Consider the following 26783-nt stretch of genomic DNA (forward strand, 5'->3'; position numbering starts at 1 on the left):
CAAAAGCTGTTATCGATAAGCCGTGTTGCGCAAAAGTGAAACCTATCGATATGTGCGTGACTACATCAGACGCTCACCACTACATGCAGCCCAAAAAAAAACAACAACGTTTGACGTGCGTGAAAATTGGTTAAGTTTTTATGAAAAAAACTTAGTTAACTGACTTTTTGACAGCCATCGAGCAATCCATATGCTGCGGGGGAGTGCGGGGCTAAGGGCATTAATCATCAGGACATTGCAAAAAGGTCCGTTAACGTGAATTTTGCCAAGTGAAAACGGGGTTGTGCTGTGTGTGTGGAAAACGGAACAAAACGGTGCCAAAAACGCAAGGAAAAGCTGCGAAAGCGGTGCACAGCAAACGGGTTGATAAAGCAGCAGGCTTAGACAAACGCGGCAGCCCAAGATATAGCCATTTTATCAGTGCTTTTAACCGATTTGCCAGCGAAACAATAACCAACATCCAGTAACCACCCACACAAACATATTGTGTACATAATATATACATTCATACGTACATACGTATATTTTGCGTAGTGCGGCGCTTGAAAGCTGTTTCCCATCACCATATCATCACCGCCATTCATTGCAAACCCACTCTGGAACCCATCCCATCTCCACCGTACCACATGTCCTACATGATGGCCAAAACGCTGGAGGAGCAGAGCCTGCGGGAGTGCGAACACTACATCCAGACGCATGGGATTCAGCGAGTCCTCAAGGACTGCATCGTCCAGCTGTGCGTCTGCAGGCCCGAGAATCCCGTGCAGTTCCTGCGACAGTACTTTCAGAAACTCGAGAGGGTGAGTCCAAAACCCAAATAATTATTGGTAGATTAAAAATAGGTAGAAATTTGATCAGACACATAAAACCTTTATTTCTAAATAGTACAATCGCTTATCGTTGCGTTGAGGATCAATGCTTGGGCCTTCCCGTCTTAGGTACTTGGTTTATCAGATCTGTTTGAGCTCCCTTTACCGCTAATTCAGTTAGCATTCTTTCCCGATTTCTCAATTTCCTGGTTCACTGGAGGTTCCCCAAGTTCATAGATTCTAGCAACGCCCAATCACATCAGTTGGGAAATTTTGACTGGTTCCTGATCGATAAAAATGGCCGAAAAGTAGTGGGGGTAAGGGTGTGGGATTACATCGAGCACTTGGGCTTGGTCCTCTTGGGCTTAAGACACCTTGACTTTGCCTTCGGCTTGGCGCACGCCCTCTTGGGGCGGGCACATGCCTTCCGGGGTCGGGCGCACTTGGGCTTCGGTTTGGCGCAACCGCGACGTTGCCTCGATGCCCGCGGTTTGGGGCAACTCTTTCGCATCCTGGGCTTGGAACACTTGCTCTCCTTTCTAATAGTGCAGCTATTGGAGCCACCGGCACCGAAGAAAGTGTCTGCGCAGCCACTTATTTCAGCGTGCATTCTGTGCTCGTCATCACTAGAGCGATGAAAACTGCTCACACTGTTCGGCTCTACCAAATCGGGTTCCAGATGAAAAGTGTCCAATGGTTCCTGCGGAAGTGCATTACGATTGCATACATGTGCATTTCGTCTGTATTTGACACCTTTAACTTACCGCAGAGTACTGGCATCGATGACGGAATGACATTTCGTTCCATCGGGCTTCAGCTGCCCGTCTTATCTGGTTAATCGAGTAATATTCTCCATAGCGCTTCTTAAAGTCCCTAAAAAAGTTAACAAAGCCTGACGATGAGGCGTAATCACCCCCTGCCTTGTTGATATCTTCTTCAATGTCGATGGAGGCGTCGGAATAATCATGTTCAATTGGTTTTCTAGAGGTTTTTACTGATTTTGAAACTGCCACGTCCGGCATGCTATCCTTTTGTTTCAGATTGCTCATTTTGTTACTGATTATTGAGTAAATTCTTGATCGAGAAAAATTTTTACAAACAAATTTGTTACTCAGACTTATACAAAAAAAAAAAAAATTTCTATAAAAAACTGTACTCAATTTTATATGAATATTTGAGTTGTTTCTCGTTCAAAGGGATCGTACTAACTGATTGTATGCTGGCTTCTACGTGGGGACATGGAAATTGGATTTGAATGAAGGCTCAATGCTAACTATGATCATGAAAAAGTTCCCAAAAAAATGAAATACTTTTTTTAAACCGAGTGGGCTGTTTTCGCAGTACATTTCCCAGATCGGCGCCATATTTCCATGGTTATTTTTGTATACTAGATTCGTTGTAGGAAAAAGAGTTTTCTTCCTTTAAGGTAGGTACATTCTTGATCAGTATCATTCGAGCTGGCCATATTCGTCCGTCTGTCCCACAAATCGCGCGAAACTCTTACGCCACACTTTTGAAAAATGTTTTAATATTCTGTTTGCAATCCGACTAGCTGAGTAACGCATATCTGATAGTCAAGAAATTGACTGATGCGTAATTCCTTGTTTTCAAACGAGTACTTCCAAAACAAAAATTGGAAGTTAGCCTAAATAGCTTTGATAGCATTAAATGAACAACTATTTTTACAAAAGCAAAATATCGTATTTTAATGTTTACAAAATATGTAAGAAATCCAGAAATTACTTTAGGTGAGGGAAGGTGTTTAAATTATCCTGTGCGACTAGGTTCCTTTCCGGGGTTTCAACCCCTTGGTAAGCAACAAGCGGCAATTTGCTGGCCATTTGGCTGCCGCTTAAACGAAAATCAATACAACTTGCGGTCTATTTTCGAACGGAGTGTTAAAAAAAACCGTTCATAGGCGGATTTCCCAGCACGGATGCTTTATTTTCGGCTTCCTGTTTCGGAGAACTGCATTCTCTCCGTTCATTGTGAAGCTTTAAAGTTTATTTTGTGAGGCAGGCTGCAGCAAAAGCTTGCAATGCTGCAATGTAAATAGAGCAGCGCACCTGTGGAGGTCCTTTCCACATCGTCCTGTTCCACCTCTCACTTGCCAAGCGACTTTCCTTACCCCTTTTTCTCCCAACTTTGATTTTGAGTACGCCTGTGTGTGTGCGCCGGACTCTCTGGGGCAAGTTGCCTGTTGAATGCCGGACCCGCTGTCAGTTGGATTAGCATCCTGACGCCGTGCAGAAGCATCCTGCTTCCACCTAGTTCACTCCGCTCGTTTGGTTTTTTTTGTTTGCCTCCGCGCGCCATGGGCAACCAGTTGAGTGTGAACAGCATCCAGGATGCGGTCATCGATCGCTTCCGCTCGGTGGCTTTGACCACCGATGCCAACGGCGCCATGCGCATCCGTTCGTTCTCGGAGGGCGTGGTGGCCACCACCCACCATCATCATCAGCATCAGCAGAATCAGCAGCAGAGTCCCCATTGCAGTGGACGCGGCGGACGCATCCTGCGCGAAAGTAGCATCGATGGCGGGGTGGCCATGTTCGATGCTCTGCTCCGCGATGATCACGAACACCGGCTGAGCTTGGATGCAGTGCATCGCATGCGGCATGTTCGCACCTCCTGCACCACAATTCCCGAGGAGGATGCTGTCAGCGATCGCAGCCTGCAAATTCATCTCTCCACTCTGGCCCGCGAACGTGAGCAGGAACTTGAGCTTGAGCGCCAGCGGGAACGCGAAGTAAGTTGGAAAGTCGAAAAAGTTTCCAATTGCGGAAAACGGTAGGAAATTACTGGGAATTTGTGCTGAAAAGCTTTTGGCGGAAAAAGATTTAAAGTGTGGGAGTGTGCGCATACTAGAAAGCTTTGAATCGTTTGGAATTGGTGTCTTGTTGATTCGATTTGTGACTGCAAATCACGATGTCGTTAGTTGTAACACAAATAAAAACATGCACAAATTTTTACCCTATTCCGGGAGCACCTAATACCCTAAATTGCACTTGAAACTTTAGAGCAATCTTTTATTATATTTATATTAATACTTTAAAGTTTGTTATGCTATTGCCAACTTTTTTCGAATGTCTGTAAAATTTCGTCTTAACCTTTCAAAATATCTTTTGTATCTAAAGAGACAGAACGAACGAGAATGTTCACATTTTATTTAAACATTCTAAACTTATCTTTTGCCATAACGCTAATGAAAAGGGTTAGTTTTTGGGATACAGTAGAATATAGTAACTTAAACTTTATTCTAATTTAGAGACAGTGCAGTTCATAAGGGTATGCCTGCTTACCTGCCTCACGAGCAGCTTTTTGCCAGCAAATGTCGTGTTTGCACTTGAAACTCGAATTCTAACGAAATCAAAGCGCTCCCTTCGCTTCTCCCTCAGCACTTCTGGCCCTTTTCTCCCGTGAAAGCTTTTCCCTTCGCCAGGACTTGCGTCACAAGTGCGAGTGTATGTGTGCGAGTGGGTGGGCGGGTGTACTTTTTGGCCAGTCGTATTTGTATGTATATATTTGTGTATATATAGAACGGTTGCCTTCGCTGTGCGTGTTGGTGAAGGTCATCCTGTCGTCGTCGAGATTGTGTTTGTGTCTGTGGCTGCTAGAGTTTGCTTTCGTCCTTTCGCTTGTCTCAGTCACTTTTTGGCCACCGTCAGTTGCCCATCGTCGTTCCCAATTTTCGTTTCTTTCGCCAATTTAACTGCTCAATTTGCTAGTTACCATTCACCTTTTGCGGTCGTTACTTTTCGACTTTCTTGCCTGATTGATGGCCACGCGAATTCCACTGCTCCGATCATCGAATTGTCCGGTTTAACGGCCGTGTTAATGCCGCTTTTACGGCTGTCATCGCTCCGTCCGGCGCTGTTTACGCCGGCTTCTGATTAACAGCGGAATCGTGCCAAAAACTACGCCGGACACTTTGTCCCCAGTGTCCGCCGAATTGGGCCATAAAGTAAAGACAAACAACAATCAATTGTGTTGGCCAAACGAGGTTGGAAAAGTGCCAAACCGGAAGTGAAACGAACTCAACCAGCAAAATGGTGGGTAAAATTCGAAGTGTTAAATACGGTTAACTTGGTAAATATTTCGAAAAGAATTGGTTTCAATTGCGTTTTTATAGTTCTGGAAATTTATGATATAGGGCTTAAGAATCCTTTATCTTTAACATTCAAGTATGCATTCTTCTTCCGTTCCTTCATTTTTCTGTGATATCCCATTGAAAGGTATACAATTATTATTCTAAGATATTTATTAGAACTAAAAGTTATTAAGTTATTATCAAGGTATAATTATTATTATTATTAAATCATATAAATAGCCTCCTTGAGGAAATACAAGCTTACAACATTTTTTAAATGAAAATTAAGGAAAACCCTCGTAAAATTCAAATAAGTAAAACGAATCCCACCTTTTATTCAATCTGTTTGTTTCCTTCCAGAACGCAAAAGCATTTACCATTATGATTTTAAGTGGCTGTTGACTGGTATACAATTCCAATGAAAAATGTCCCCGAAATATGGCCTCGAATTATGCTCTGTTTACTTGATTAAATTGTTATTTTACTAGGGTTTATTTCCTTTTTATGCACTCGCATCGCACAAAAACGATTGCTGTGATATTTTTAAGTGGGTCCGATGAAAGTGATTTATGATTAGGATACCGAGGGGATTATGGTGAATACTCTGGATATCGAAATTTGGCACAAAAGCTTTGCTTATTTTGGCACTGCCATCGAAGTTTGTGAATAATTGAGTATCGGAAAGGTAATATAACCACCAGGAACCTTGCTCCTCCTCCCCACCCCTCTGCTGCTCTGGTTTCGCATAAATAAATTATCGTTTATTAACGCTTGAGTTGGGGGCGGCATTTATCGGGTATCCAGAAGTTGTATGTAAATAATACGAACAATGAAAGGTATGCTACACGTATAAAGAATACCTTTTGGATTGGGGAAAAGTGGTTGGCCAAACGCGCATCCGTATCTGCCGGATGTGTCGACCTTTTTGTGTTTGTATGTGTGTGTGCCGATCCATTAGGCGGCTTATGAGCGCAGCTCCATCCGAGTGTCCATGAATAATTTGGCCAATAAAGAAGGAAAACGCTTCTCAAGCGCAACAGTTTGCAAATTATAAATTTCTCGGTCACCTTCTCTCATTCGTCCTGGCCAAAAACAAACCTGCAAACCTGACGTCACTGGGTAATATTGAAGGGGATTCAGCTGTCAATTTGCTGGATGGCTGCTCGTTTCGGTTTCCCTTGGCAGCTGTGACGACGACGAGTGTGGCGTGTCCTTTTCCGCAGGACATTGGCTGGCCATCAAGTGGGCAGCTGGATAACCCAGAATCGATGGGGGTATAAATACGCCTTTTGTGTGTCCCCAAAAATAATGTTTATGCAGGCCAACGCCGACGAAGGTTTTCCCAGCACAACTGGTGGATTCGTAAAGAGTAAAACAAAAAGTTCACTGAATTGGAAATTTCGCTGAAGCAACTTTCGTGGCGCCGGAGGTTGGGCGGAAAAGCAGGATGCAGCTATGTGGGAAAATTTGAAGCGCGAAAAGCACACGGGAGTGCGAGCGAGTAGGATTACTCCTGCGTCAAGTAGGGCGCAAAATTTTAATTAATTCGATTATAAAACGCAGTCACATATACAAACACGAAAATCTGCGGAAAAAAGGGGCCAGGAAGCGAGCAGACAAAAAGCTTTTCCGCATTTTAGTGCACCCAGTGCCACCCGCATCCTGCTGCTCACATGCAGAATGGTGGAGGAGCCCCAGGTCCAGGTCCATGGAAACTTTGCACGTTGACAAAGTGAATCCAAGTGTGAAGCGATAGAAAGTTATGGCCAATGTTTTGTTTGGCCCGCATTTAATGAGTTCCTGGGTGCTTGGGGCTCTTCAAGGAATTTAAAGTGCCAACGAGCCACAACGACAAAAGGAAAGGGAAAACGAGAGAATTTTAAATGTTCCCATTATACATAATTAATTTCTTCAGAGCGAATATTTACGCAAAGTACAGTGACTCTTATTTATGAACATGCACATTCTAAAATTAAAAGGGCTGAAATTGTAGTTAAAATAAATAAAAAGTAAGAGTAAGTTTGTAGTGATATTTACAAAAAACTTGGAAAGGACCTCTTTTGCGCTGGAAGTGGGGTATATCCTTATGTGCTAATTAACTGAATATTTCTAATGACAGATACAAGTTGTATATTCAATGTAAAATCTATGAGTTTGCTAATGACAAATGTGAAATTCCTTCACAGAGCAATCAGTGGGAAATCAAGTGCCACGTAGCGTTGTTCCTGCTAGACATTTTAATTTGTAAGACAGCTAAGTAAAAGAATATACATATATTCTGACTCACCCGAGAGATGCAATTTGAAATGACACGAACTGAGAGTAGGAATCGGCTTTCCCAGATGCTGCCAATTGTCGTCGGCATAAGACTCTCTTGAGAGGCTTTTCGCCTCCAGGCGATGCACAAATTGGCATACTTAAACTGTCCCGTGCCACCAGCGTTGCCTCAAGGTTCCGCCCACCGCCCAGAACCACCCACTCGCAATGCAACTGCCACAGTGAGAATCCCAACTAGGCGACTTCGAGGGTTCTCGCGGACACCTTGGACACCTTGGACACCTTGAGTTCTCACTAACGAGTGCATTGCATCCATGGCTTCAAGTGACTCGCCTTTGGGCGTTGCGTATACGCCATGTGTGACTACAGAAGTGAACAGGCTCTCATCCACATCATAATTGCTAGTGTAATTATTATTGACAATTTATCAAAGTGAGTGCAAAGGAATTTGCATGTTTATGGGCTCGCGAAACTATAAATCGCTGGCGTAACAAATCAAATTTGTTTTCGGCTGCTACCTTGAGCACCTAACATTAATATATAAAACCGCCTACAATCTTTTGGATTTCTCTTTGTTTTCCACTTCTGGGTTTTTTGCTTGTCTTCTTGGCACTGGCGTTCAAATTGATTTGTTTTGTACACTGAGAGAAGGGTGAGAAATCCCTCCAGTTCTCCCATTTTAACCCAATATTTTGGCCAATATCTCTTTTGGCCACTTTGCTTGTAGCCATCATTAGCTGCTCTCTTGTAGTTTGTTTTTGCCGAGTATGATTTCAATTTGGCGGTTTGTTCTTTTCATTATTTCTGTGGGTTTTGTGGCGACTTTTACTTTCTTCTACGTCGCTTGTGATTGGTAGCTTTGTGGCTGCACTGGGAGAAATGTCTTACGTTTTAACGTTATATTGAAGAAAAAGTAGAATGAAGTAATACAATTATTATTCTTAAAATAACATGACTAGTTTGCTCAAAGGGATGTTTCGGTGACATATTGGTATGCCCATAAACAAGCACGCATAAATCTCAGTGCACATTTTAATTCCAAATTTTGAAGTTAATTTTTTTCTGTTCGAAGTTTTATTGGCATTGAAATTGTGCAATATCATTTTCGGTCTTAATTAATCCTCTTATTGTTGCTCATTACACCTACCTCTTTCCATTTTTGCTTGGTTTAGCAATGTTTTTTTGGGCTTACCTCCTTTTATACATGTAGAAAACAATATTTAGAAATGTTCGAAAATGTTAAGTTGCAAGATTAGTAAAAATATTTTTGAGTATTTTAAAGCTATTGGAATAGAACTCTATGAAGTCTTAGGGTTGTTTTCTTGGAAAACTAAAACCTATAAAATGTGTTCAAAATTATGTTATGATTTTTCTCTGTATATTTGGTCACCAAATCCACTGGCCATTACATCGTGGATCTTTCGACTGCTTTGAAACCTACCACAAACCGCAAAATGGTCGGCAGTTTAACCGCCCTACGCCGCATAACGGTATCGCCCACCCACCCAGCGCACATAGATACAAATACACACACTCTCACACACACACACATGTGAAGGCAACTAGTGTGGAAAGATGAAGCCGCTGCCTCTGCTGACGTCGACGCAACGTCGACTGCGCAGCCAACGTCGATTGTCGCAAGTTGAACGCGAATTTCGAATTGAGTTTTCAGTTTGTGTCGCGCCTCCGTTTTGTAAATACGCGAAAAAAGACATTCGCCAAGTCGAACAGCAAAATAGCAAGAAGAGCTCACAGCAACTAAATAATTAAAACGGAAACAGCGGGTAGACAAACAAAAACGAGAACCATATGAACTAGAATTGAATTAATTAAGCAATTACAAATGGCAGGAAAAACAGCGAAAGCAGCAAAAAACGCAGTCAGCACAGCAAGGAGGAGCAAAGTGGAAAAATTAAATTGGATACTAGCTCTACTAGCGGGAAAATTAAATCAAATATTTATGTGTGGAACGCGGGGGCCTAGTGACGCACGATCTCATAAATATATTTTTAGGATTTCTTTTTTATATAATTTTATATTTTATTGCCGTGCCCGCACATTTATGCCAATTAAATTCGCGGCGATTTCTTTTAATAGCCCCAAAGATATTAATCATACGCAGTGGAGAGCAATCTTAACATTAATTGATTCTTTGATATTCAAGGGCTAGCTTTGTTTTTTTTTTTAATTTTTCTGTGATATGAAACAACATATTTTTGTATGTTCTTATAAATTCCAGTATTAATCATACGCGATGGGGACAACGATTCTTTACTCGGCCTCTTTGTATCATGCGTTTTTAAGGGCTTACTTAATATATAGAGCAATTTAATGATTTTCTGTTTTATTGTTTTACAATACAACAACAGTTTGCAACAGTTAGGTACACGCAATGAGGACCGATTATGTGTTCTTAACTCTTACATTCCTTTAATTTGTTTACTTATTCGAAAGTCCGCTTCTTGGCTACCCAAAAGTATTTATAATTTAAAGAAAATTGTTTCAGAGCTGTTCGGGGCATTTTTGAATATTTATTTTTATAAAACTTTGACATTGGATTTGTCATTGCTGCTGGCGGCTGTTTTTGCTCGCCTGTCCACGCCGCGTATACGTAATATCTGTATAATTCTGTCCGCTCTTCGCGCTTTTGTCTTTCTTGTCAGCAGAGCAGCGTTTTTACAAATCCGAGAGTGAAATTCTCCGAGATTTTCCACAGAAATCCCACGTCGCGACGTGCGTCTTCCGAATACTACATCTACTACTACTGTTTGTTGTTTGTTTTTCTGTGTCCATATTAGAAGCGAAGCGTTTTCACAATTTGTTGCACATAAGTAGCACAAGCACCAACACAGGGATAACTAAAGAACCAAAACTCACACACACGCACACACTATCACACCGACACCGACACCAACACCGACACACAGGAGTATACAACCACAGAAAAATGCCTAAGGTTTGCCATAAATAAATGAGTCTGTTAGTGGCTGTCATAGTTTGTAGACCATAAGTCTAGTATGTACTTGTATTCAATAAGCGCTCATTCATCTACGCAAGCAGAAAGTAACTAAACAAAAAGATTACAAAAAATACACCCTCATAGGGGGAAACATTTAGAATTCGGTTGCACAATTGTATGCATATTACACTTTTGCTTTTCCCGTTCTTTCTGTGGACTGTCCCCTTCCGAAGTCGTCGCCTCCGTCGTTTTTTATTTATGCACACACATGGTTGCAACAATACCACCATGTCCACAATTGCAAGCGGCGACCATTGTACTATATATGTAGGTAGATGATGCACGATGGCTATATGTTCTGGGTCCTACCTCACAGCATGTGGACCCATTTGCCGCCTCATCAGTGTTTCATTGTCGCCGTTGTAATCCGACTTCTTTTTTCCCACTCGAAGGTATCTTCTTCGGTTAAGAGCTGTTTGTTAAAGCAGAAAGCTGTATTTTTCTACGCTTTATGTACTTTATTGAGTATGGGATTAAAGTGGAAAATAAAGTACCCCTTATCAACCCCTTAAGCGGCACAATTCAACTATTTTTCTTTGTAATTTACAAAATCTGGAATTATGTAACTTTATGATTATAGGAGCAATTTAAGTTAATCAGCTTTGAACCCGTTACTCGCAGCGTAAATGTCTATATTAGGTTTGTAAAAAGTATTCTACAGGTAAAAGGGTCGTTTTGCATCTGACCATGTCCGTCCGTATGAACACTGTGATCTCGGGAGCTAACGTTCCAACGTCCACAAACCGCTTAAAACTGCAACCCTTTCCTGTTGATATTTTTAAAAAATTGAAATTTCTCCCTTACACTTCTACTATTTAAGTAACGGGTACGCGATAGTCGAGGAAATCAACGAAAGCATTTGTCTCTTGTTTCTTGTAGCTCTGTTGGCAGCCGTACAAGATTGTTAAACATAATTGATTTGGTAATAGGTGAAAATGTGTGGTAATTAGTCAGCGTTACCCAACCTTCACCGCATCTTGGCCCACCCTTCACACATGGCCCCACCCTTTCGCCGACAATTGTCGTCATCTAATCAAAAGCAGCATTTGTCATGATTCCTATAAATGTTGTTTGCTGTTTTATTAGCGAGCTGGTTGATAAGGCTGACTGGTGACAAGACTCCACTTTAAAGTCAGAGCCTATGGAATTGAAAATCAGCGAACACCGTCCAATCAGGCGGGGCCAGACCGCAAAGTCAACCCATCCGGGCGGGGATTGGATTCAATTTGCAATTTGCGAAATCGATTTCCGTTTAATATGTCACAGGGAACGACGCCAAAAGCTGAAAGCTGAAGCAGCGCAGCTCCGCCCCGGGAAAATCGCGAGCAATATCGGAGGGTCAAAGGGTGGAACAGTGGGTTGACTTGTGGGCTGTTTGTTGGGTTCTCTGCTCTTCATGGCCACGTCCCCATGGCCATGGCTAGGGCCAGGGCTACAAGTCGGCTGGGCGCCGACTCCGCGTCTGCACAAAGGTCACGGTCATATCGCTGGCACACGCGTCTTCCAGTTGCCGGGTTCTGGTCTATGGGTTCTCTGTTCTGGGCGCTGTCCCTGGCCAAATGGCCATAAACAAAGTTGCACTATGGCGAATGCTAAAAAGGAGGGGAATGTTTTGATACTGCCACCCAGTAAGCTGACTGCATAATAAAGTAGAGTGAGCCATTTGCATACTGAACTTTAGCGCGTCGCGAATAATTCATTCAACTATTCAGTCAATGGACTATGTTATAGTATACTACATATAATGAGTTTAGAAAAGAGAAAGCTATTAATAAAGAATAATATTCATTATGAGTATCTTTATTAAACTGTGATGGTATAAAAACTAAGCTGATCGAACTTCCTTGTAGTTCAAAGCATTAGTTTTAGCGTTGCTCCGCCTAATTAAATAGGCATTTGTATGCCTAACGTTGATGATTCTGGGCGGCAGCACTCGATTATCTTCTGTTTTGACACCTGACTTCAGGTTCCTTCAGCTGACTGGCAACCACCCAAGACATTCGTCAATTTATGGAGGCGACATTCGATTCGGATGGCGATTCATTGAGTAGTTCGTTATCGTCACCTACAATCCATGATCGGCTGCAAATTGCTTAGCTCACCAATTAATTGCGGTTCCCTGCTTTTATTTTCCATATTTGTTTACACTTCTCATGCGTACTTCATGCGATTTTTGGCTTGGTTTGTTTAGACAATAAAAATTAATGAGCAGCGTCGTTCATTTGAAGTTTTTCGCGGGTTTATGGACGGCGTAAAACCATTTCGTTCAAGAGTTTGCGGTCGGATGGGGAAATCAAATCAAGTGCAATTGCTTGGATGTTAGATGCAAATACTTTGATATGGCTAGGAAAACATGTTGATTTTTAGGATTAGCCGGAACAGAGATTTATTTATTAAATCTAGAAAAATATAAATAAGAAATGTATTGCTTGTAAAAATGAGTTGGTTAGCGAATCATTTTATAAACTAAGCCCATTTACCAATACTAGTTGCTTTGAGTTCGGATCTTTGATGTCACACTTAATCCATATAATGCCTGCTTTGGCTAACAAAAATACCATCTGTTCATGCAATATATCGTAATGGACCAGCCTATTTATAGGACACCGATCCTAACGCATTTCAAATGCAGCCATAACTGCCAGGGGCGGCCACTTGCAGTCACAAGTGAGTGACAATTTAATGCAACTTAATCAGCATCTTTGGCCAGCTGGCCATTTTGCTTGACTGGTTTGACGTCACTATGGGAAACCGACAGCAATTGGACTGCCGGACCGTGCAGCTTTGGGGCGCACTTTGGAAATTTGTTTAGGGACAGGGATTCAAGGCACCGGAATGCGCAGCAAGCAAGAGTCAGGATGCAAAGCTCTTCAGCTCCCCCGGTTGGCTCTTTTGACTGCCGACGCAGTGATGGAGCTTATGAGTTACGGATGTGGGCGGGTGGAGCTTTTCCGGGCGCGTCTCCGGACAATATGCACAATGCTGCAGAGAACAACCACTGGTTGCAGTTACCATACATCCATCGAGAGTGACGCACATTAATCTGGCATTTGGTCGCTAACGCACTGGGGCAATTGAATCCTGCAGCAGATAATTAAGTTTGCACCACCGAGGTTCCATAAAGTGAGAGAGTTTGAGGGAATCTATCGAACTTTTTCAATCTGCAATTGTTAGACCTGCGCTTTGATATTCATATATAGTACATATCACTAAGTCCGTTCTCATACTTATATAAAACTTAAATCTGGCCAGATACTATGCAAAATCGTGCAACATTTCCAGCCTGGCCATTATCTTTATTCAAACTCTGATATCAATGTTCAACCAATATGATAATGAATCGAGACTTGTGTGCAATAAAGCAAACCCAAAATACTCACGATATTGTTATTTTTATCTTTGGCAGGAACAAGTCAAACTGGATGCCAGTAGACAGGTAATCAGCCCCGACGACTGCGAAGATCTCAGCCCGATGCCACAAACAGCTGCTCCACCGGTTCGCAGGCGAGGCGGAATCTCCGCCGAACCCGTAACCGAAGAGGATGCCACCAACTATGTTAAGAAGGTGGTGCCCAAGGACTACAAGACGATGAATGCCCTGTCCAAGGCGATTGCCAAGAACGTCCTGTTCGCCCACTTGGACGAGAGCGAGCGATCCGATATATTTGATGCCATGTTTCCTGTGAATCACATTGCCGGCGAGAACATCATCCAGCAGGGCGATGAAGGCGACAACTTCTACGTGATTGATGTGGGAGAGGTCGATGTAAGTATATTTATTTTGCTTGCTATGAGCTTTGAATTGGGTTTGCATCACTGTGAACATGTTCACATCTCCGTCAGGTTTTCGTCAACTCCGAACTGGTGACCACCATCAGCGAGGGCGGCAGCTTTGGTGAACTGGCCCTCATCTATGGCACTCCTCGCGCCGCCACCGTGCGCGCCAAAACCGATGTGAAGCTGTGGGGCATCGACCGCGACTCCTACCGCCGCATCCTGATGGGCTCAACCATCCGCAAGCGCAAGATGTACGAGGAGTTCTTGTCGCGCGTGTCCATCCTGGAGAGCCTGGACAAATGGGAGCGCCTCACCGTGGCCGATTCCCTGGAGACGTGCTCCTTCGATGACGGTGAGACGATTGTCAAGCAGGGAGCCGCTGGCGATGACTTCTACATCATCCTCGAGGGCTGTGCGGTGGTGCTGCAACAGCGTTCTGAGGTGAGTGACCGTGATCAGAAACATGGGACACCTGAAAAGAGGCACTCTAATCAACTGGTTTATCTAATCAGCAGGGCGAGGATCCCGCCGAGGTGGGCCGTCTGGGTAGCAGCGATTACTTTGGCGAGATTGCTCTGCTTTTGGATCGACCACGTGCGGCGACTGTTGTGGCTCGTGGGCCGCTAAAGTGCGTCAAACTGGACAGGGCGAGGTAAGTGCAGTGGCTTGAGTGCAATGACAAATGGACAGGTGTATGTTATAAGTTATAAAATCAATTGTCACCAGTAGCTAACTTTCCAATTTTTTTGGGTTTTGTTGCAGATTTGAACGCGTTTTGGGACCCTGCGCCGATATACTCAAACGCAACATCACGCAGTACAACAGTTTCGTATCGTTGTCCGTTTAAGGCCGCAACAACGACAAGAACCACTACAGCAGATCAACAACAAAGAGCAGCAGCAGCAAAGAAAGCAACAACAACCGACAAAACAAACAGAAACAACAACGCAGCGAACGTGAGAAACCAACAGGAAGACGATGGGAACTAGTTGGATAGATACATAGAAAAGAAAAACAAACGCTCAGCAGCATAAACATGAAGTCGTAAATTATATAAGTGTGTAAAATTAATTGTCACAGCCATTTGATTCTCGATTCTGTCGGAGATTCAGATTCAGATTCAGAGTGCACGGGGGCTGAGGGCTAAACAAATATTAATTATCCGATTCTGTATGTTGTGCTGAAGTTATATAATTGTGTATGTGTGTGTCTCTGTGCAAAGGTTGCGGCGGCATGTTCCACACCCCGCAACCCCCGATATCGGAGATAGCTTTCCCCGGATTCATCTATATATACTTCTATCAACTTCTTTCAAATTCTCCGGGTCTTTCGAAAAAGAGAGCCCATTTGTATAATCTATGGGACATGCTGCCTCCTCGAAAACGTTTCATTAAATATCCAACAGACATCTGAATGTTTTTTAAAAAAGAAATAAACAAGATGAATATATGTGTAATAACTTAAATCATAAAAGGCAACACACACAGGCACAAAACACAGACACACCAACTCACACACTCTCATACGAGGCATGAAGTCATGGAATTAATAGGACATGAATGAAACAATTGTATTTTGCTTGTATGATTCGTTGTTTTTTGTCTAGAACAAAAGCACAACGGCAGCAATTAATTAACCATTTTAATTATAATTTTAGTAAATTATTCTTACAAGTAAACGCGTAGCACATGAACTCAGCGAGCGTAAGCTTTTTAATTAAACATTAAAATCAGTGAAAACTTCATGTTTTTCCCACATGTTTCTTGTTTCTTCATCGAAAGGTGTTTCGTAATCTTAACATAGTTTTATGATTTTTTATTAACTAATTTAAGCTTGAGCACAGCGAATGCCTAGTTTTAACTGTTATCAAAGAGGTATTTCCGTTCTTCAAAAAATGTACATATGTCAAGTTTATATTGTAAGACTGTAATTTTTGGAGTTTTGGGCTTTAAAAAACCCATAAAATACTTTTTGATCAAGTTATGATAGTTGAAAATTTTAAATTAAAACTGATTGATTATACATATTTCTTGGAATACCTCTAAAGTTTCAAAACTAATGTACTAGGCATTTCCCAAAACTGCCAGCTAACGAGAAGATAACTTTACAACAATTTAAATCGCAGAGTATGGGTTTGCGTGTGTGTTGGGTGAGTGTGCGTGTGTATCTGTGTGAACTATTGAATATTACCCAAACGAGAAGTTGCATTTACAACACTCAGAAAAAAACGCAGCCAACAAAAACATTTGTGTGTATATATTTATAAAGCTTATATCTGCTCGATAGATCATGAAACATTATCTACAGCTGTTGCTACATCACACGCGCACACACTCATCCACCCACTCTCAAACATGAAGTCATAACTCAAAAATGCGATTTTGAAATGCACACATGCTGAGATAAAGCTAAAATTTTGACAGTTTTACAGAAAAGCCAGAAGCTTGAGTCGAAAATATCTGTGCTGATATTTTAGCAATGAGACACTGTTAGAAAATGAGCAAAATGCAAAATGCTAAAGGTTGCGCCTATGTAGAACATTTGTAAGGGGTCTGCGCCGTGTGCAGGCCACGACCATGTGGGCGTAGATGGAACCCGCCGGCGGGTTAGAAACGAAAATAAATGGCAAAATCATTGGGAGGTCACGCAAAAATCAACTTTAAGCCGACGTGCAGGCAGTGGAGGCAAGGAGATCGAGTGGAATACAATTAAATTACAAGCATAATATTATCAATGTAAAATCGTATGTAAAAAACAAGGCAGAAATCCATAAAAAAATTGACAACAAACAAACAACAAAAAATAAACCAAAAAAAATACAGAAACTACGAAATAAATACATTTACATAGATGTTGCAAAAACCAAGAGATTCGAAGCTCCTCCCATGGATTCCCGTAACCCTCTCTGTAGATTTGCGTATCCTGTCAGTGAGCTAGCACTTCCGGATCAGCGACCCCATGTTTCTGGACGCCATCTTCTTTATACCGACACTGTTCACTTACCTGCTTATCGGACTGCTCATCGTCATCCTGTGCTTCGTGGTGGTCTATATCAGCCACAAGATCTATGTCTCCGTCTACGACAACCTGCCTCTGGCCGCCTTGCCCGGCAACTCCCGACAACAGTTCCTGGGACTGCGTCACTCCAATCATGCGATGACCATACGGGAATACCTGGACAGCTCGCTCCGCAGTCCACGGTCCAATCAGCCGAGCTTACGCTCAGTTTGGATTCAGAACCGGTCACAGATCCTGGAGACCTCTTCGGGTAAGCTCAGTGCCAGTGAGACAGTTGCTCGGCCTACTCTTCCTCCCGGACTCTCTTCTTCTAGTGCTGCGTATAGTGCTCTCTCTGGAGCCCTGCTATCTGGTCAGCGCCGAGTTCGATGTGAGTTCCAGCCGGAAGGCCATCAGTTTCTTGTGCAACTGCCGGGATCAGCCCGTGTGTGCTGCCTCTGAACCGAGGACTTTTGGGTCCTTGCACATAGTGAGGTTCTATGACCACCTCTCCAAGATTCCGCGCCTCAAAGTCATGCTCAAGTGCAACCAAAGGCGGCCGGACCCTAGGCCGGACAGTCGTATCCAGTTGACCCTCGACGACGTGATCCAGGAGGCCAGAGATAACCAGGATGCCAGGTGCACGGATAACGCGGCCGCCTGCCGACCTGGTTCCTCAAGACGGAACTCCCGGATACCGGATTAAAGGGACTAAAGAGTGTGGCCATTGGATAGGGGGTATATGTCGTCTGTCCTGGGCAGCTTGGTTGCGGTATAACTTGTTTTATTAAATTGTATACAAAGATCAATGAGCTGGAGGCTCCAGGGTCGACGGCTGGTTCAGTGGGCCGGGCACTGCGCTCACGCTAGTTTATGATAATCGCGTGACAACGAAGGTGAAAGCCAGCGGAACAGGGGCGTACACATGTGTGTTCTAGTAGGGGTGTTAATTAAACTTCCTTTTTTTGGGTGAATATATTTACCAGCTACTCGCGCTAGGAAATTTAATTTTCAGCCCTAATTCCCCATTAATGAATGAATGAATTCAATAACAATTTTGATTTCCATTCGCTCTGCATGAACTGAATCCCGCATTTAATGACCTCTTCAAGAAAACAAAAACATACTTAGAATTCTTTCAACGCTGAACAAATCAAAAGTTTACAGCTCGTTAGGTAATTTTCCACATACACAAGTTTGTCACGTTACATTAAAATGTTTGGTGTTTAATATAAAAAAAAGGTTGAGTCGAGAGTCTTCACTTGAAAACAGCTAACAAAAGTATATTTACAAGACTATAATATAAGGTGATATAAGCTCCAAGTTTGATTTCTAACAATTGGATTTCCCTACTCCCATGGCACCGCTCGCAACCTTAACTTGTGGGGTCTGCGTTCTTTGGGGCTTATCATTGTGACTGTGGAATTCGTTATCAGTAGATAAAAAGCTTTCCAGGCCGCGTCGATAGCCTGGCTATCATGCCTAATTGCCGAAATCACTACCCCCAACCAGATCTCGCCACCTCCACGAGACGCGGGACCCCAAGCATTTGTTTGACGCCATTTCATTCTTTATTGACGCGGCCAATTAAGAAGGCAGCGTTGTTGATTTGATTGCGAGGCGAATATGAATGCGACTGGAATTCCTCCATGAGTTATAAATAAAGCTGGGGTCCGAATAGTTGCCAGATGTAAAGAGCGGCTCTCAGCGGGAGCGGGAACTCCAAGAAGTGGAGGCGATTTTCTAATCTTGGCCCAAGTTGCAGACTCTATTGCACAAGGCGCTTATCAAAACCAAGCCAAAAACAAAAACTCAAAACTGGACGCACAACATATAGCAAGATCTACAGCGGCAACGGTCTGGCAACGAAGCGTATACGTAATGCCAAGCAAAGTTCCATTCATTTAACGCTCTCGGCTCGTTTCAGTTCTCGGGCAGGTGTCAAGCGACGTACACACGAAACGCCGACGCGGTCACAATTCCAGAATATCATATACATGCTATATATGTGTATGCTCGAGTGGCTAATTTACATACGCGTTCCGACCCGTCTCTTTACCTGAACCTGAGCTGTCTGTACTACACTCTTTCACATTTCCTTACGGGGGAAGCTAGTGTACGAAGTCACAACAAATTTTCAAGACATATATTCTCGGTACATAAATATATTTCTGTATCCAAACAACGATCGCCATGCTGGACCCCATTTCGGACGCACCGCTGGTCTTGGCCTACGCCTTTATGTCGCTGCTGGTGCTCATTCTGTGCTTCATACTGGTCAATGTGGTCCACAAGCTGTATCGCAGTCTCAACGGCGAGGTATCAGCGGGTCTGGTTTCCCCGGCACAGCAGCTGAAGACCTCCATCATGGAGCTAGACGCCATGAAAACCGGTTAGGATGGGTGCAGCGCAGCTGGCGATGAGAGGCGCGAGAATCTCAAGTCTCAGTCTCCGATGTCAGAGCTCCGGTTTTAATTCGGGCGATTGGAGCGATGTACGAGGAACGACAGCTGCTGACCACCCACACGCACGAACCACACAACCTAGACGCCTGTTGATATATTAAGCTATGCAATTAGTCTAGACGTAAATAAATACACGAAACTAGGCTTACGAGTAGAAATTAACTACATTAAACGCGCTGGTCCTCTAGTCACTTAATTGTTCCCTAAGGTTAGGTTACATGTACATTGATATTGTAAATAAAATAACGTGAACGATAGCTGAACTGCAATTAAGGTAGATTGGGGGCAAGTACAAAGCACTTAACCGATCCGTACCGACAGTAAAACGTCGCCTGATCGAACGATGCGTAAAAAGGCACAACAGCCTTATCGTTGCAGTATCGAGACGTATAATTTGTGAGTCAATCAAAAGCGTGATAAGGATCCCCTGACTTAGTCATAGATTTATACATAGTTTATTTAAAATAGCATGTTCATCTTTAAATTTGCAATAAGAGCGCAGTTTGTTGTTGTGGTAGCTGAATGAGTACGGACTGCAAGAGTCGTCAGCTTTCGGGCCCAGGGCCTCGCGGCTTCGACAAGATCTGGTAAACGGTGTTGGGGATTGGATGAGCGTAGAAATGATAACAGCAGGCTGCTGCTGGTGGTTCTGTGGCAGTGGCATTATCAATCTGTGGGATCACTGTAACAATGAAAATATTACTAACAATTCTCGGTACGCTTATATTCTAAATCTCACCCCGAGAAAGTCTTTGGGTGCTGCGACGTTAGGTCATCATCCTGGCTGCCAAGAGCCTTTTTCACATACTGCAAAATGGAATTTAAACCAATAACATATAACCAATAACCTTACAACACCACCTACCATTGGATTTAAAATGATCTCCTCCTCCATTTTGTTGATTTGCCTAACTTGATCCAGAACATGTGTTATATTATTTTGCACGTTAAGGAACATCTCCGGTGAGTTGTATTTCTCTGGGTCGTCTTTGAACAAAACCATACCGTCCTTTTGATTGATGCTGGCATAAATTTCACCCGATTTGATCTGCAATTAGTTATTAAATTGGTATAAATAAAATAATGGAAACAAAGACACTTCCTTACCATGTTGAGAATGTAACGCTCCGCTTCGACTGCGCTGGCAAGTTGGACACGACTGGCTACATCGCTCAGGGAAAGGGTCAAGAAGGTTTTAGTGAGCCGCTGGATGTTTCTCTTATACAAGGAGGTGGCTACCTAAGGGATACATGTTAAAATGTCATAGTTTATTATCCAATTATTTTTTAAAAACTCTTTTGTTTAGAATACAGCATAATCTAAATTTCAGTGCCACCGGAAATAATTTTATGTTAGGCATAAATGTTTGCTTTCGATAAACTTCCGCATAAATAAATTATTTTCTTTATTTGAAACGGTGAGTAATTAAAAGTTTAATTTGTAGCACTGTTACACCTTGAAAAGACTTAGGTGTTTTAAATTTTTTCGAATAACAGCTTACTTTTCACATACGGAAGCAAGAGATTAGAAAAGAAAAATTCTATAAGACAAACACTACTTTTTGAACTACTTGCCTGTTTGGCCAGCCCCATATTGTTATCACGCGTAAATGCTTCACTGTACTTGAGTATGATGATGCGCAGCTCTTCGCTAGACGAATTCGCGTACACATTGACCAGGTCGTGGTAGTGATTGGCCATCGGCTTCATAAAACGGCCAATGACCTGTGTGTTTTTTGGTATATACGCTATCTGTAAGTGATACAAGATTTCCAGATTGAGAGACTGATATATGAAACGAACTTATTTTTTGTCCAGCTCACCTTGCCCTCGACGATGAGTGAAACCATGAGAAACTTCTTGTAGGCCTCCAGCATGATGTGCGACATGGCCATTGCCGGCGTGGTGATGCAGACCTCGAAGAAGTACAAAGCACGCTCGTAGTTCTTAACCGCCGTGTAGATCATGCCGCCGTAGTAGAAGTACAGCAAGAAATACTTGGCATCGTTGTTGGCATCCTAAAAAAGGAAACTATGAGTTCTAATAGTTCAGAAGTTCATTTTCAACCGTTAGTACCGCGTGCTGGGACTGCTGCTGCTGCTGGGTCTTGCACTCGGCTGCTACGGTGGAGATATCCGTAATGTCCGCGTCCAGATACGGCAGCACCACACTGAAGTTTTTCGCTTTCAGGCTGAGCAGGCAGAGATCGGCATGTATGGGAGTTAGCTGGGTGTCCAACTGTCGAATCTGGTCGATGGCGCGCGAAATGATGCGTATGCCCAGGATGCTGAGGTTCTTTTGCACTACAAATTCGGTGAACAGATGGCATGTTTCGTAGACTATATGGGATATGTGATTAGTTTTAGGGTACTTTTGGAACAGAAGAGTCATGTCTCACAGGCGCACACCGCATAGCGCAGCTGCTCGTTATTGTTGCGCTGCACAAAGTCCCGCATCAGCTGGATAAGTTGCACCGGCTCCGGATTCGCGGTGGACGCACTGTGCAGCTTGGCCAGGAGCACATAGAGCACGCCCAGCGAGTGCTGCTGCATGTCTAGCGTCTCCAGCACGTTGTCCAGGATGCTCCAGTTGCGGGCTAGCAGCGACAGCGACTCCGGCAGCTCCTCGGCCAGCTCCCGATAGCTTCCTGTGATGAAAAGCCGGCCAGCAAAGTCAGTTGTGAATCGCTTTAATATCAAAACAAAGGCGGCAACGAGCCCGGTTTCTTGAGTATCGTGCTCCGCCGGTCGGTCAACTTACCGGACGCACTCAGTGTGCGCACTTGATTCACATAGTTTTCCAGCGCGCTGCCCATATTAGGTAACTCCGAGACTACTTTTTGGCCTATTAACTTGCAAAAGTGCGAAAAATAATTTCGCGAAATAACAAATGACTGCCGACGGATTAGAGCTGGGACTAAAACGATGAATATTGGGTGCTGTCGATTTCGTACAGCTCAGCACTATCGATTAGTGGTATAAAGTAAGCGTTGTTCTACACTGGCTCTGTAAAAACACGCCATCTATAACTTTTAGAACTACTACTCAGCTGGAAAATTTAGAACAGGCACACAAATTAAAGTATTAAGACACTTGTTGCTTTTCTTTGTACTCTATATTTATATATATTTGCATTCGCACACTCGCCATTAGAATCAGCGTTCTGCCATGCTTATAAATTAGTTTATGAAATTTTAAGAAAATTGTTCTAAGACAACGTATTTAAATTTCGATAGTACAGCCGCGATAGAGCTCCCTATTTTCGATAACACTTTGTTGCTATGTTATTGAATTGCTGTTAATATCCTAATACGAAATGTAACTAATATAAAATGCAAAATTCTGCGCGAATCGTATATGTGTGCATTCTGTGCCTTCGTCAATATGATCTCCAGGAGGATCTTCGAGGACATCTCGTCTACTTTCACGGCTATGAGCCCATCTCTACGCCCAGTGTCAAAAACAAAACTGCGAAGACTTCAACTAAGGAACAAACTGCAGCTGGTAGGAAGAACCAGGATAAACAAACCGTTGTAGAGCGATCGGAGGACTCGGAACCCCCGGCAAGTGAACTGCAGCCCATGCCTTTCAAGGACTTTCGGCTGGTGCTAAGGGCCAACATGTTAGATCCGTAAGTATGTCCATATTATCACGATAAGCTTCTGACAAACTCGTTTGTTAAAGGTGCTCCTTTGGAAAGGAATGTCCCTTCAAGTTCCAAGATGCTACCAGAATGGAGCTTCACTCCAGTTGCCATAAGGGTGGCAGCTTTTCCTGCTGCGAATGTGGCATGGAACTGCCCAACTGGCGGCGGTGCTCCGCCCACCTGTGGAAAGCCCACCAGGTGGATGTGGACCTACTGGAGTGTCCCGTCATCGAATGCAACTATAAGTCGCCCATATCCGCTCTCGTGTGGCGCCACATGCAGGTTCACAAAAAGTGGCGACCCAGGGTGCTCCGCTCACTGGCTGCCGTTCAGCGGAGAAAGAAGCTCAAGGAACAGTCCGCAGAGATGGCCGCGCAACCTGTAGCTCTGCCACCATCGTCAAAGAAGAACAAATACTATGCCGAAAAGACCTGCGAGATTTGCAATCGCAAGTTCGTCAACGGCAAAACGCTCTCTAAACACGTGAAGACTGTTCACAACAAAATCAAGCCATTTATCTGCAATGTGTGTGGCAAAAAGACGGCTCGCAAGGCTAGCTTAATAGTGAGTTCAGCTTAGATAGCAATTTACGATCTTAATGCTACCTACTCTTTCCAGATTCACATGCGTCAGCACACGGGCGAGAAGCCGCTGCAATGTGGCGAATGCAAGTTCTCCACTCGTGATCCCAGTGTCCTGCACAAGCATCGGCAGCGTCATGATAGCCAGGACACAAGGAGCAGTCTGAAATGTAGTCAGTGCGAGTACTTCTGCATCCAAGCCAATGCTCTTAAGCGCCACATGCGACTCAATCATGCCGAAGCCTATCGGGACTTGTGCTGTGATATCTGCAGCTTCACCTCCATTAATGCAGAGCGACTACAAGCCCACAAACAGGATCATCGACAGGGCTTGATCACAAATTGTGAGGATTCTATGGATGCGCGAGCCGCCGGCTTCAAGTATCCTCGAAAAGTGGGCGACAAAAACGGGGAGGTATGGCTTCTCATCATCTTTTATCATTTGGATAAGCTATAGTTTATTTTGCAGATTTCAGCTGACTGTTTTATGCCGTTGGAGAGCGTGGATTCTTTGCCCCATGAACCAGCTCTGGATACCGGTGGTGTAACCATACCAGCTCCTCCATCTGAAGATACTCAATTTCCCACGTACTTAAAGGACTAAAATTATAACATTTTAAGTTGGTAGATTAAGGGTAAGCGTTGAGTTGATTTACTTCCCATTTTTTATTGATTACTTTGTTTTTATGTACTATGTTTTTATGTACAATTCAATTTGTTGAATATGGCGTGTCCAATGCGCTGTAAAGAGTTTTGTATAAAATAATGTTCTCATGCAGTTTGTTTTGGGGATTTAAATGCTTGTTTATTAAGTTGTTCAGTTTTCCATTTAAATTTAATATCATTTTAGAATCTGATATGATTTTTTTGTTCAACATTCGAATTATTTAGTCATGCTGGTTTACCGTGTTCCGTTTAATTATCAGTTACGCTTTACTTTAAACTAAGTTAAAATTTAAAAATCTACTCTGCCAGCGATAATCATCCGGTTTCAGTTCGGTTTCAAGATCAGCGCTTTTAAATCTAGTTTACGACAGAAATGTTTTCATTCGGGCAGTTCGCTAATAACTTGTGTAAGTTGTTAATATTTAATTTGATTTAATTAGTTCAGTAGTTGAGCTTTACTTTGGTTTAATATATTTATTTACGCTCGCATTTAATCAGCTGCAGGACTTCGCAGACCAAGTGATCTGGAGAGTCCAAAAGTTATGCACCTCCTGTCCTCTTGTTCGCTATAGTAATGAAAATAAGTTACCACCGAGTTACAAAATAGATTTTAACGTTTATTGTCTGAGTTTGATTCGAATATCAAAACATATTCACTATTTGAGAGTGCAACTGAGTAGTACAGCAAAATGGAAAATAAAACACTCAATATAAAATTGTTAATATCATACAGCTTCTATTTGTTTTATTTACAGTTCTTAAAAAGGAAGAAGAGTTTAAACAAAAATATCATTTCGACTGATTCACACTCTGCTGTGTTGTATTTTCCGAGTCCCTGATCCCTGCTCCCTCCTTTTTGGCCAGGCCGGGCTTTTTGCTTTGCTTTCGATCCCCGAGCCTTTGATCTTGGTTTCAACGACGGGTTTTTTCTTCGACACAAAAGGGATGTTCAAAGAGAGAATACAAAATAGAAAAGGATTCGATTAAGTCGCTGCCATTGAGCCCAGAGCCAACATACGAGGATAACCATGCAAAGATTGGTTTGGTTTTGATTTGATTTGATTTTGATCTGATTTGGTTTGGTTTGGTGGTGAGGGAGCAGGCGCTAGATGATGTGGCATGAAGCGAACTGTGCACTTTGGAGACAACAACATTAACAACAATGGGCGTGAGTTCTGAATGACTTCGATTCGACTGGGTTTTTTGAGTACTTTGAATACGACGAGATACCTATAAACTGTTGGCTTGATTTAGCTTTGATTATGCTGATATTATCCATGATCACTACAACGTCTATTAAACAACTAACGAATTCATCTAGCTTCTATGTATATTGACATATTCGACTAACCACTGCGTCCCTCTGGCGACTAAATTACGTTTACGATGCATCCATCAATCTTAAAATGTAAAACATGTTCCACTTACGATCTACTCTGGGAATGGTCGATTAATCATCTCCCTTCCGTCAGCTTACTCCTTTGGATTTTTACTATTTTTGTTTTGTTTTTGATTTCATTACTTTTTTGTTTTGTGCGCCGCATAATAAATGCTGTGTGAGTTTCTCAAACGATCCCCAAAAAAACTAACTCTTCCCCATCTAAACTCGTGATGATGATCATCACTTGTCTGTCGGTTTCGATTAGCATAGTACGATACACTTAAAGGCTATTAGGAAACAGTTGTATCTACATAGGTTTATGAGTACTCTGTAAGAACCAAGGACACGAACATAGTGGAAGTTATAACTGGTCAGATCTGTCCGATTTCTGGTCCTCGTCGTCCTGTGCTACGCAATCGTTAGTATGTACAGTGTGTTGGTTTTTGTGGGTCGAGTTTGGGAAATCATATAGAAAATACATACGAAAAACCCTAGGCCTAGAAAATTGCTTATAAAATTGCGCGACACTAAAAACCAGGGGAACACTTTGTCATCTGAGTCTTTCGATCTATAAAATAGAGATTAATACAAATAGAATCAACAAAATCCTGCGATCTGTAGCGGATACGCTCTCATATAAATGCAGTTTAAAAAACAGGCGAACGATTTTGATTCTGGTTGTTCGGTTTTGATTTCGAAAAAGAGTTGCCTTTTTCTTTCTCATCGATTCATTGTTGCGTTTCGCATTCGCGTCAGTTGAAATTGTGGTTTCTGTTTCTTGGTTGACTTGTGGTGGCGATACTGGTGTCTGTTCCGGGGCACAATTCTGCACGTTACTGGTCGTCGAGCATCAGACCGTGGTCACACGATCGATCTCCACGTAACGTACAGAATTGTCGCTTTGTCAGCAAATCACCTCCTTTTCATCCAGAACGGCCGTGTCCATCGAGCTCAGCGATTTGAGTCGCGTCTGCAGCACCGAGGAGCCGCGCAGCTTGCGTTTGATTTTCCTATTTCGGATGTGGTAATGTAATTAATTAGTGAATTAGTTGACATGCACTGTATTAGATCACATAC

General features: G+C 42.8%; 7 protein-coding genes across 14 annotated transcripts in view; 4 read left to right on the top strand and 3 right to left on the bottom strand.

Annotated features, from left to right (window-relative positions):
- The first annotated feature begins 69 nt into the window (after window positions 1-69).
- Window positions 70-15421, top strand: LOC117139809 (cAMP-dependent protein kinase type I regulatory subunit). 5 transcript variants are annotated; one of them, XM_033302439.1, is made up of 6 exons: window positions 8860-8960; window positions 9975-10132; window positions 13602-13961; window positions 14039-14413; window positions 14488-14624; window positions 14735-15421. In XM_033302439.1, exons 2-6 carry the CDS (start codon window positions 10124-10126, stop codon window positions 14817-14819), a joined length of 966 nt encoding a protein of 321 aa, XP_033158330.1. In that variant the 5' UTR covers window positions 8860-8960; window positions 9975-10123; the 3' UTR covers window positions 14820-15421. The 5 variants fall into 5 exon arrangements, with proteins under 5 accessions (XP_033158327.1, XP_033158328.1, XP_033158331.1 ...); XM_033302438.1 differs by having other exon boundaries at window positions 8861-8960; window positions 14485-14624; XM_033302436.1 differs by lacking the exons at window positions 8860-8960; window positions 9975-10132 and adding an exon at window positions 70-800 and having other exon boundaries at window positions 14485-14624.
- On the bottom strand, window positions 850-2016 carry LOC117139813 (histone-like protein 18C). The gene is made up of 2 exons (XM_033302444.1): window positions 1574-2016; window positions 850-1509 (listed from the first exon to the last, which is right to left on the bottom strand). The coding sequence occupies exons 1-2, from the start codon at window positions 1856-1858 to the stop codon at window positions 1141-1143; spliced, it is 654 nt and encodes a 217-aa protein (XP_033158335.1). The 5' UTR covers window positions 1859-2016; the 3' UTR covers window positions 850-1140.
- Window positions 15422-15825: 404 nt separating the features above from the next.
- On the top strand, window positions 15826-18737 carry LOC117139812. Its single transcript, XM_033302443.1, has 2 exons — window positions 15826-17240; window positions 17305-18737. Exons 1-2 carry the CDS (start codon window positions 16931-16933, stop codon window positions 17673-17675), a joined length of 681 nt encoding a protein of 226 aa, XP_033158334.1. The 5' UTR covers window positions 15826-16930; the 3' UTR covers window positions 17676-18737.
- Window positions 18738-18888: 151 nt separating this feature from the next.
- LOC117139814 lies at window positions 18889-19691 on the top strand. The gene has a single exon (XM_033302445.1). It carries the CDS (start codon window positions 19163-19165, stop codon window positions 19364-19366), a length of 204 nt encoding a protein of 67 aa, XP_033158336.1. The 5' UTR covers window positions 18889-19162; the 3' UTR covers window positions 19367-19691.
- A 175-nt stretch (window positions 19692-19866) lies between these two features.
- Window positions 19867-22357, bottom strand: LOC117139811 (COP9 signalosome complex subunit 3). The gene is made up of 9 exons (XM_033302441.1): window positions 22194-22357; window positions 21832-22080; window positions 21510-21772; window positions 21257-21451; window positions 21009-21185; window positions 20542-20673; window positions 20300-20482; window positions 20174-20241; window positions 19867-20116 (listed from the first exon to the last, which is right to left on the bottom strand). The coding sequence occupies exons 1-9, from the start codon at window positions 22246-22248 to the stop codon at window positions 20101-20103; spliced, it is 1338 nt and encodes a 445-aa protein (XP_033158332.1). The 5' UTR covers window positions 22249-22357; the 3' UTR covers window positions 19867-20100.
- Window positions 22358-22704: 347 nt separating this feature from the next.
- On the top strand, window positions 22705-25033 carry LOC117139808 (zinc finger protein 337). The gene is made up of 4 exons (XM_033302435.1): window positions 22705-23063; window positions 23117-23642; window positions 23697-24074; window positions 24129-25033. Exons 1-4 carry the CDS (start codon window positions 22765-22767, stop codon window positions 24261-24263), a joined length of 1338 nt encoding a protein of 445 aa, XP_033158326.1. The 5' UTR covers window positions 22705-22764; the 3' UTR covers window positions 24264-25033.
- A 3-nt stretch (window positions 25034-25036) lies between these two features.
- LOC117139805 overlaps window positions 25037-26783 on the bottom strand; it is a 44684-nt gene continuing 42937 nt past the window's right edge. For 3 of the 4 annotated variants that reach the window (XM_033302430.1, XM_033302428.1, XM_033302431.1), the window contains 2 exons: window positions 26623-26716; window positions 25037-25254 (listed from right to left, as the gene is read on the bottom strand). In XM_033302430.1, coding sequence (XP_033158321.1) covers window positions 25129-25254; window positions 26623-26716 — 220 coding nt within the window. In that variant the 3' untranslated portion in view covers window positions 25037-25128. Of the gene's footprint in view, window positions 25255-25753; window positions 26717-26783 lie in introns of all 4 variants that reach the window. The other variant, XR_004459380.1, reaches the window with a different exon arrangement.

Source organism: Drosophila mauritiana, chromosome 3L (genome assembly GCF_004382145.1).
Source record: "Drosophila mauritiana strain mau12 chromosome 3L, ASM438214v1, whole genome shotgun sequence".
NCBI classification, from domain to species: Eukaryota; Metazoa; Arthropoda; class Insecta; order Diptera; family Drosophilidae; genus Drosophila; species Drosophila mauritiana.

Excerpts from the sequence above, each read along its gene's own strand:
- LOC117139808 (XM_033302435.1), top strand. The coding sequence starts at position 22,765 with ATGCAAAATTCTGCGCGAATCGTATATGTGTGCATTCTGTGCCTTCGT. Across the intron at positions 23,064-23,116 it reads AGGGCCAACATGTTAGATCC|GTGCTCCTTTGGAAAGGAAT; the intron begins GTAAGTATGTCC and ends CGTTTGTTAAAG. Across the intron at positions 23,643-23,696 it reads CTCGCAAGGCTAGCTTAATA|ATTCACATGCGTCAGCACAC; the intron begins GTGAGTTCAGCT and ends TACTCTTTCCAG.
- LOC117139809 (XM_033302436.1), top strand. The coding sequence starts at position 627 with ATGTCCTACATGATGGCCAAAACGCTGGAGGAGCAGAGCCTGCGGGAG. Across the intron at positions 801-13,601 it reads ACTTTCAGAAACTCGAGAGG|GAACAAGTCAAACTGGATGC; the intron begins GTGAGTCCAAAA and ends TATCTTTGGCAG. Across the intron at positions 13,962-14,038 it reads TTGATGTGGGAGAGGTCGAT|GTTTTCGTCAACTCCGAACT; the intron begins GTAAGTATATTT and ends CATCTCCGTCAG.
- LOC117139812 (XM_033302443.1), top strand. The coding sequence starts at position 16,931 with ATGTTTCTGGACGCCATCTTCTTTATACCGACACTGTTCACTTACCTG. Across the intron at positions 17,241-17,304 it reads GATCCTGGAGACCTCTTCGG|TGCTGCGTATAGTGCTCTCT; the intron begins GTAAGCTCAGTG and ends CTCTTCTTCTAG.
- LOC117139814 (XM_033302445.1), top strand. The coding sequence starts at position 19,163 with ATGCTGGACCCCATTTCGGACGCACCGCTGGTCTTGGCCTACGCCTTT.
- LOC117139811 (XM_033302441.1), bottom strand. The coding sequence starts at position 22,248 with ATGGGCAGCGCGCTGGAAAACTATGTGAATCAAGTGCGCACACTGAGT. Across the intron at positions 21,773-21,831 it reads GCGCTATGCGGTGTGCGCCT|TCTACGAAACATGCCATCTG; the intron begins GTGAGACATGAC and ends TATCCCATATAG. Across the intron at positions 21,186-21,256 it reads CACTCATCGTCGAGGGCAAG|ATAGCGTATATACCAAAAAA; the intron begins GTGAGCTGGACA and ends TATCACTTACAG.
- LOC117139813 (XM_033302444.1), bottom strand. The coding sequence starts at position 1,858 with ATGAGCAATCTGAAACAAAAGGATAGCATGCCGGACGTGGCAGTTTCA. Across the intron at positions 1,510-1,573 it reads ATCGATGCCAGTACTCTGCG|GAACCATTGGACACTTTTCA; the intron begins GTAAGTTAAAGG and ends GCACTTCCGCAG.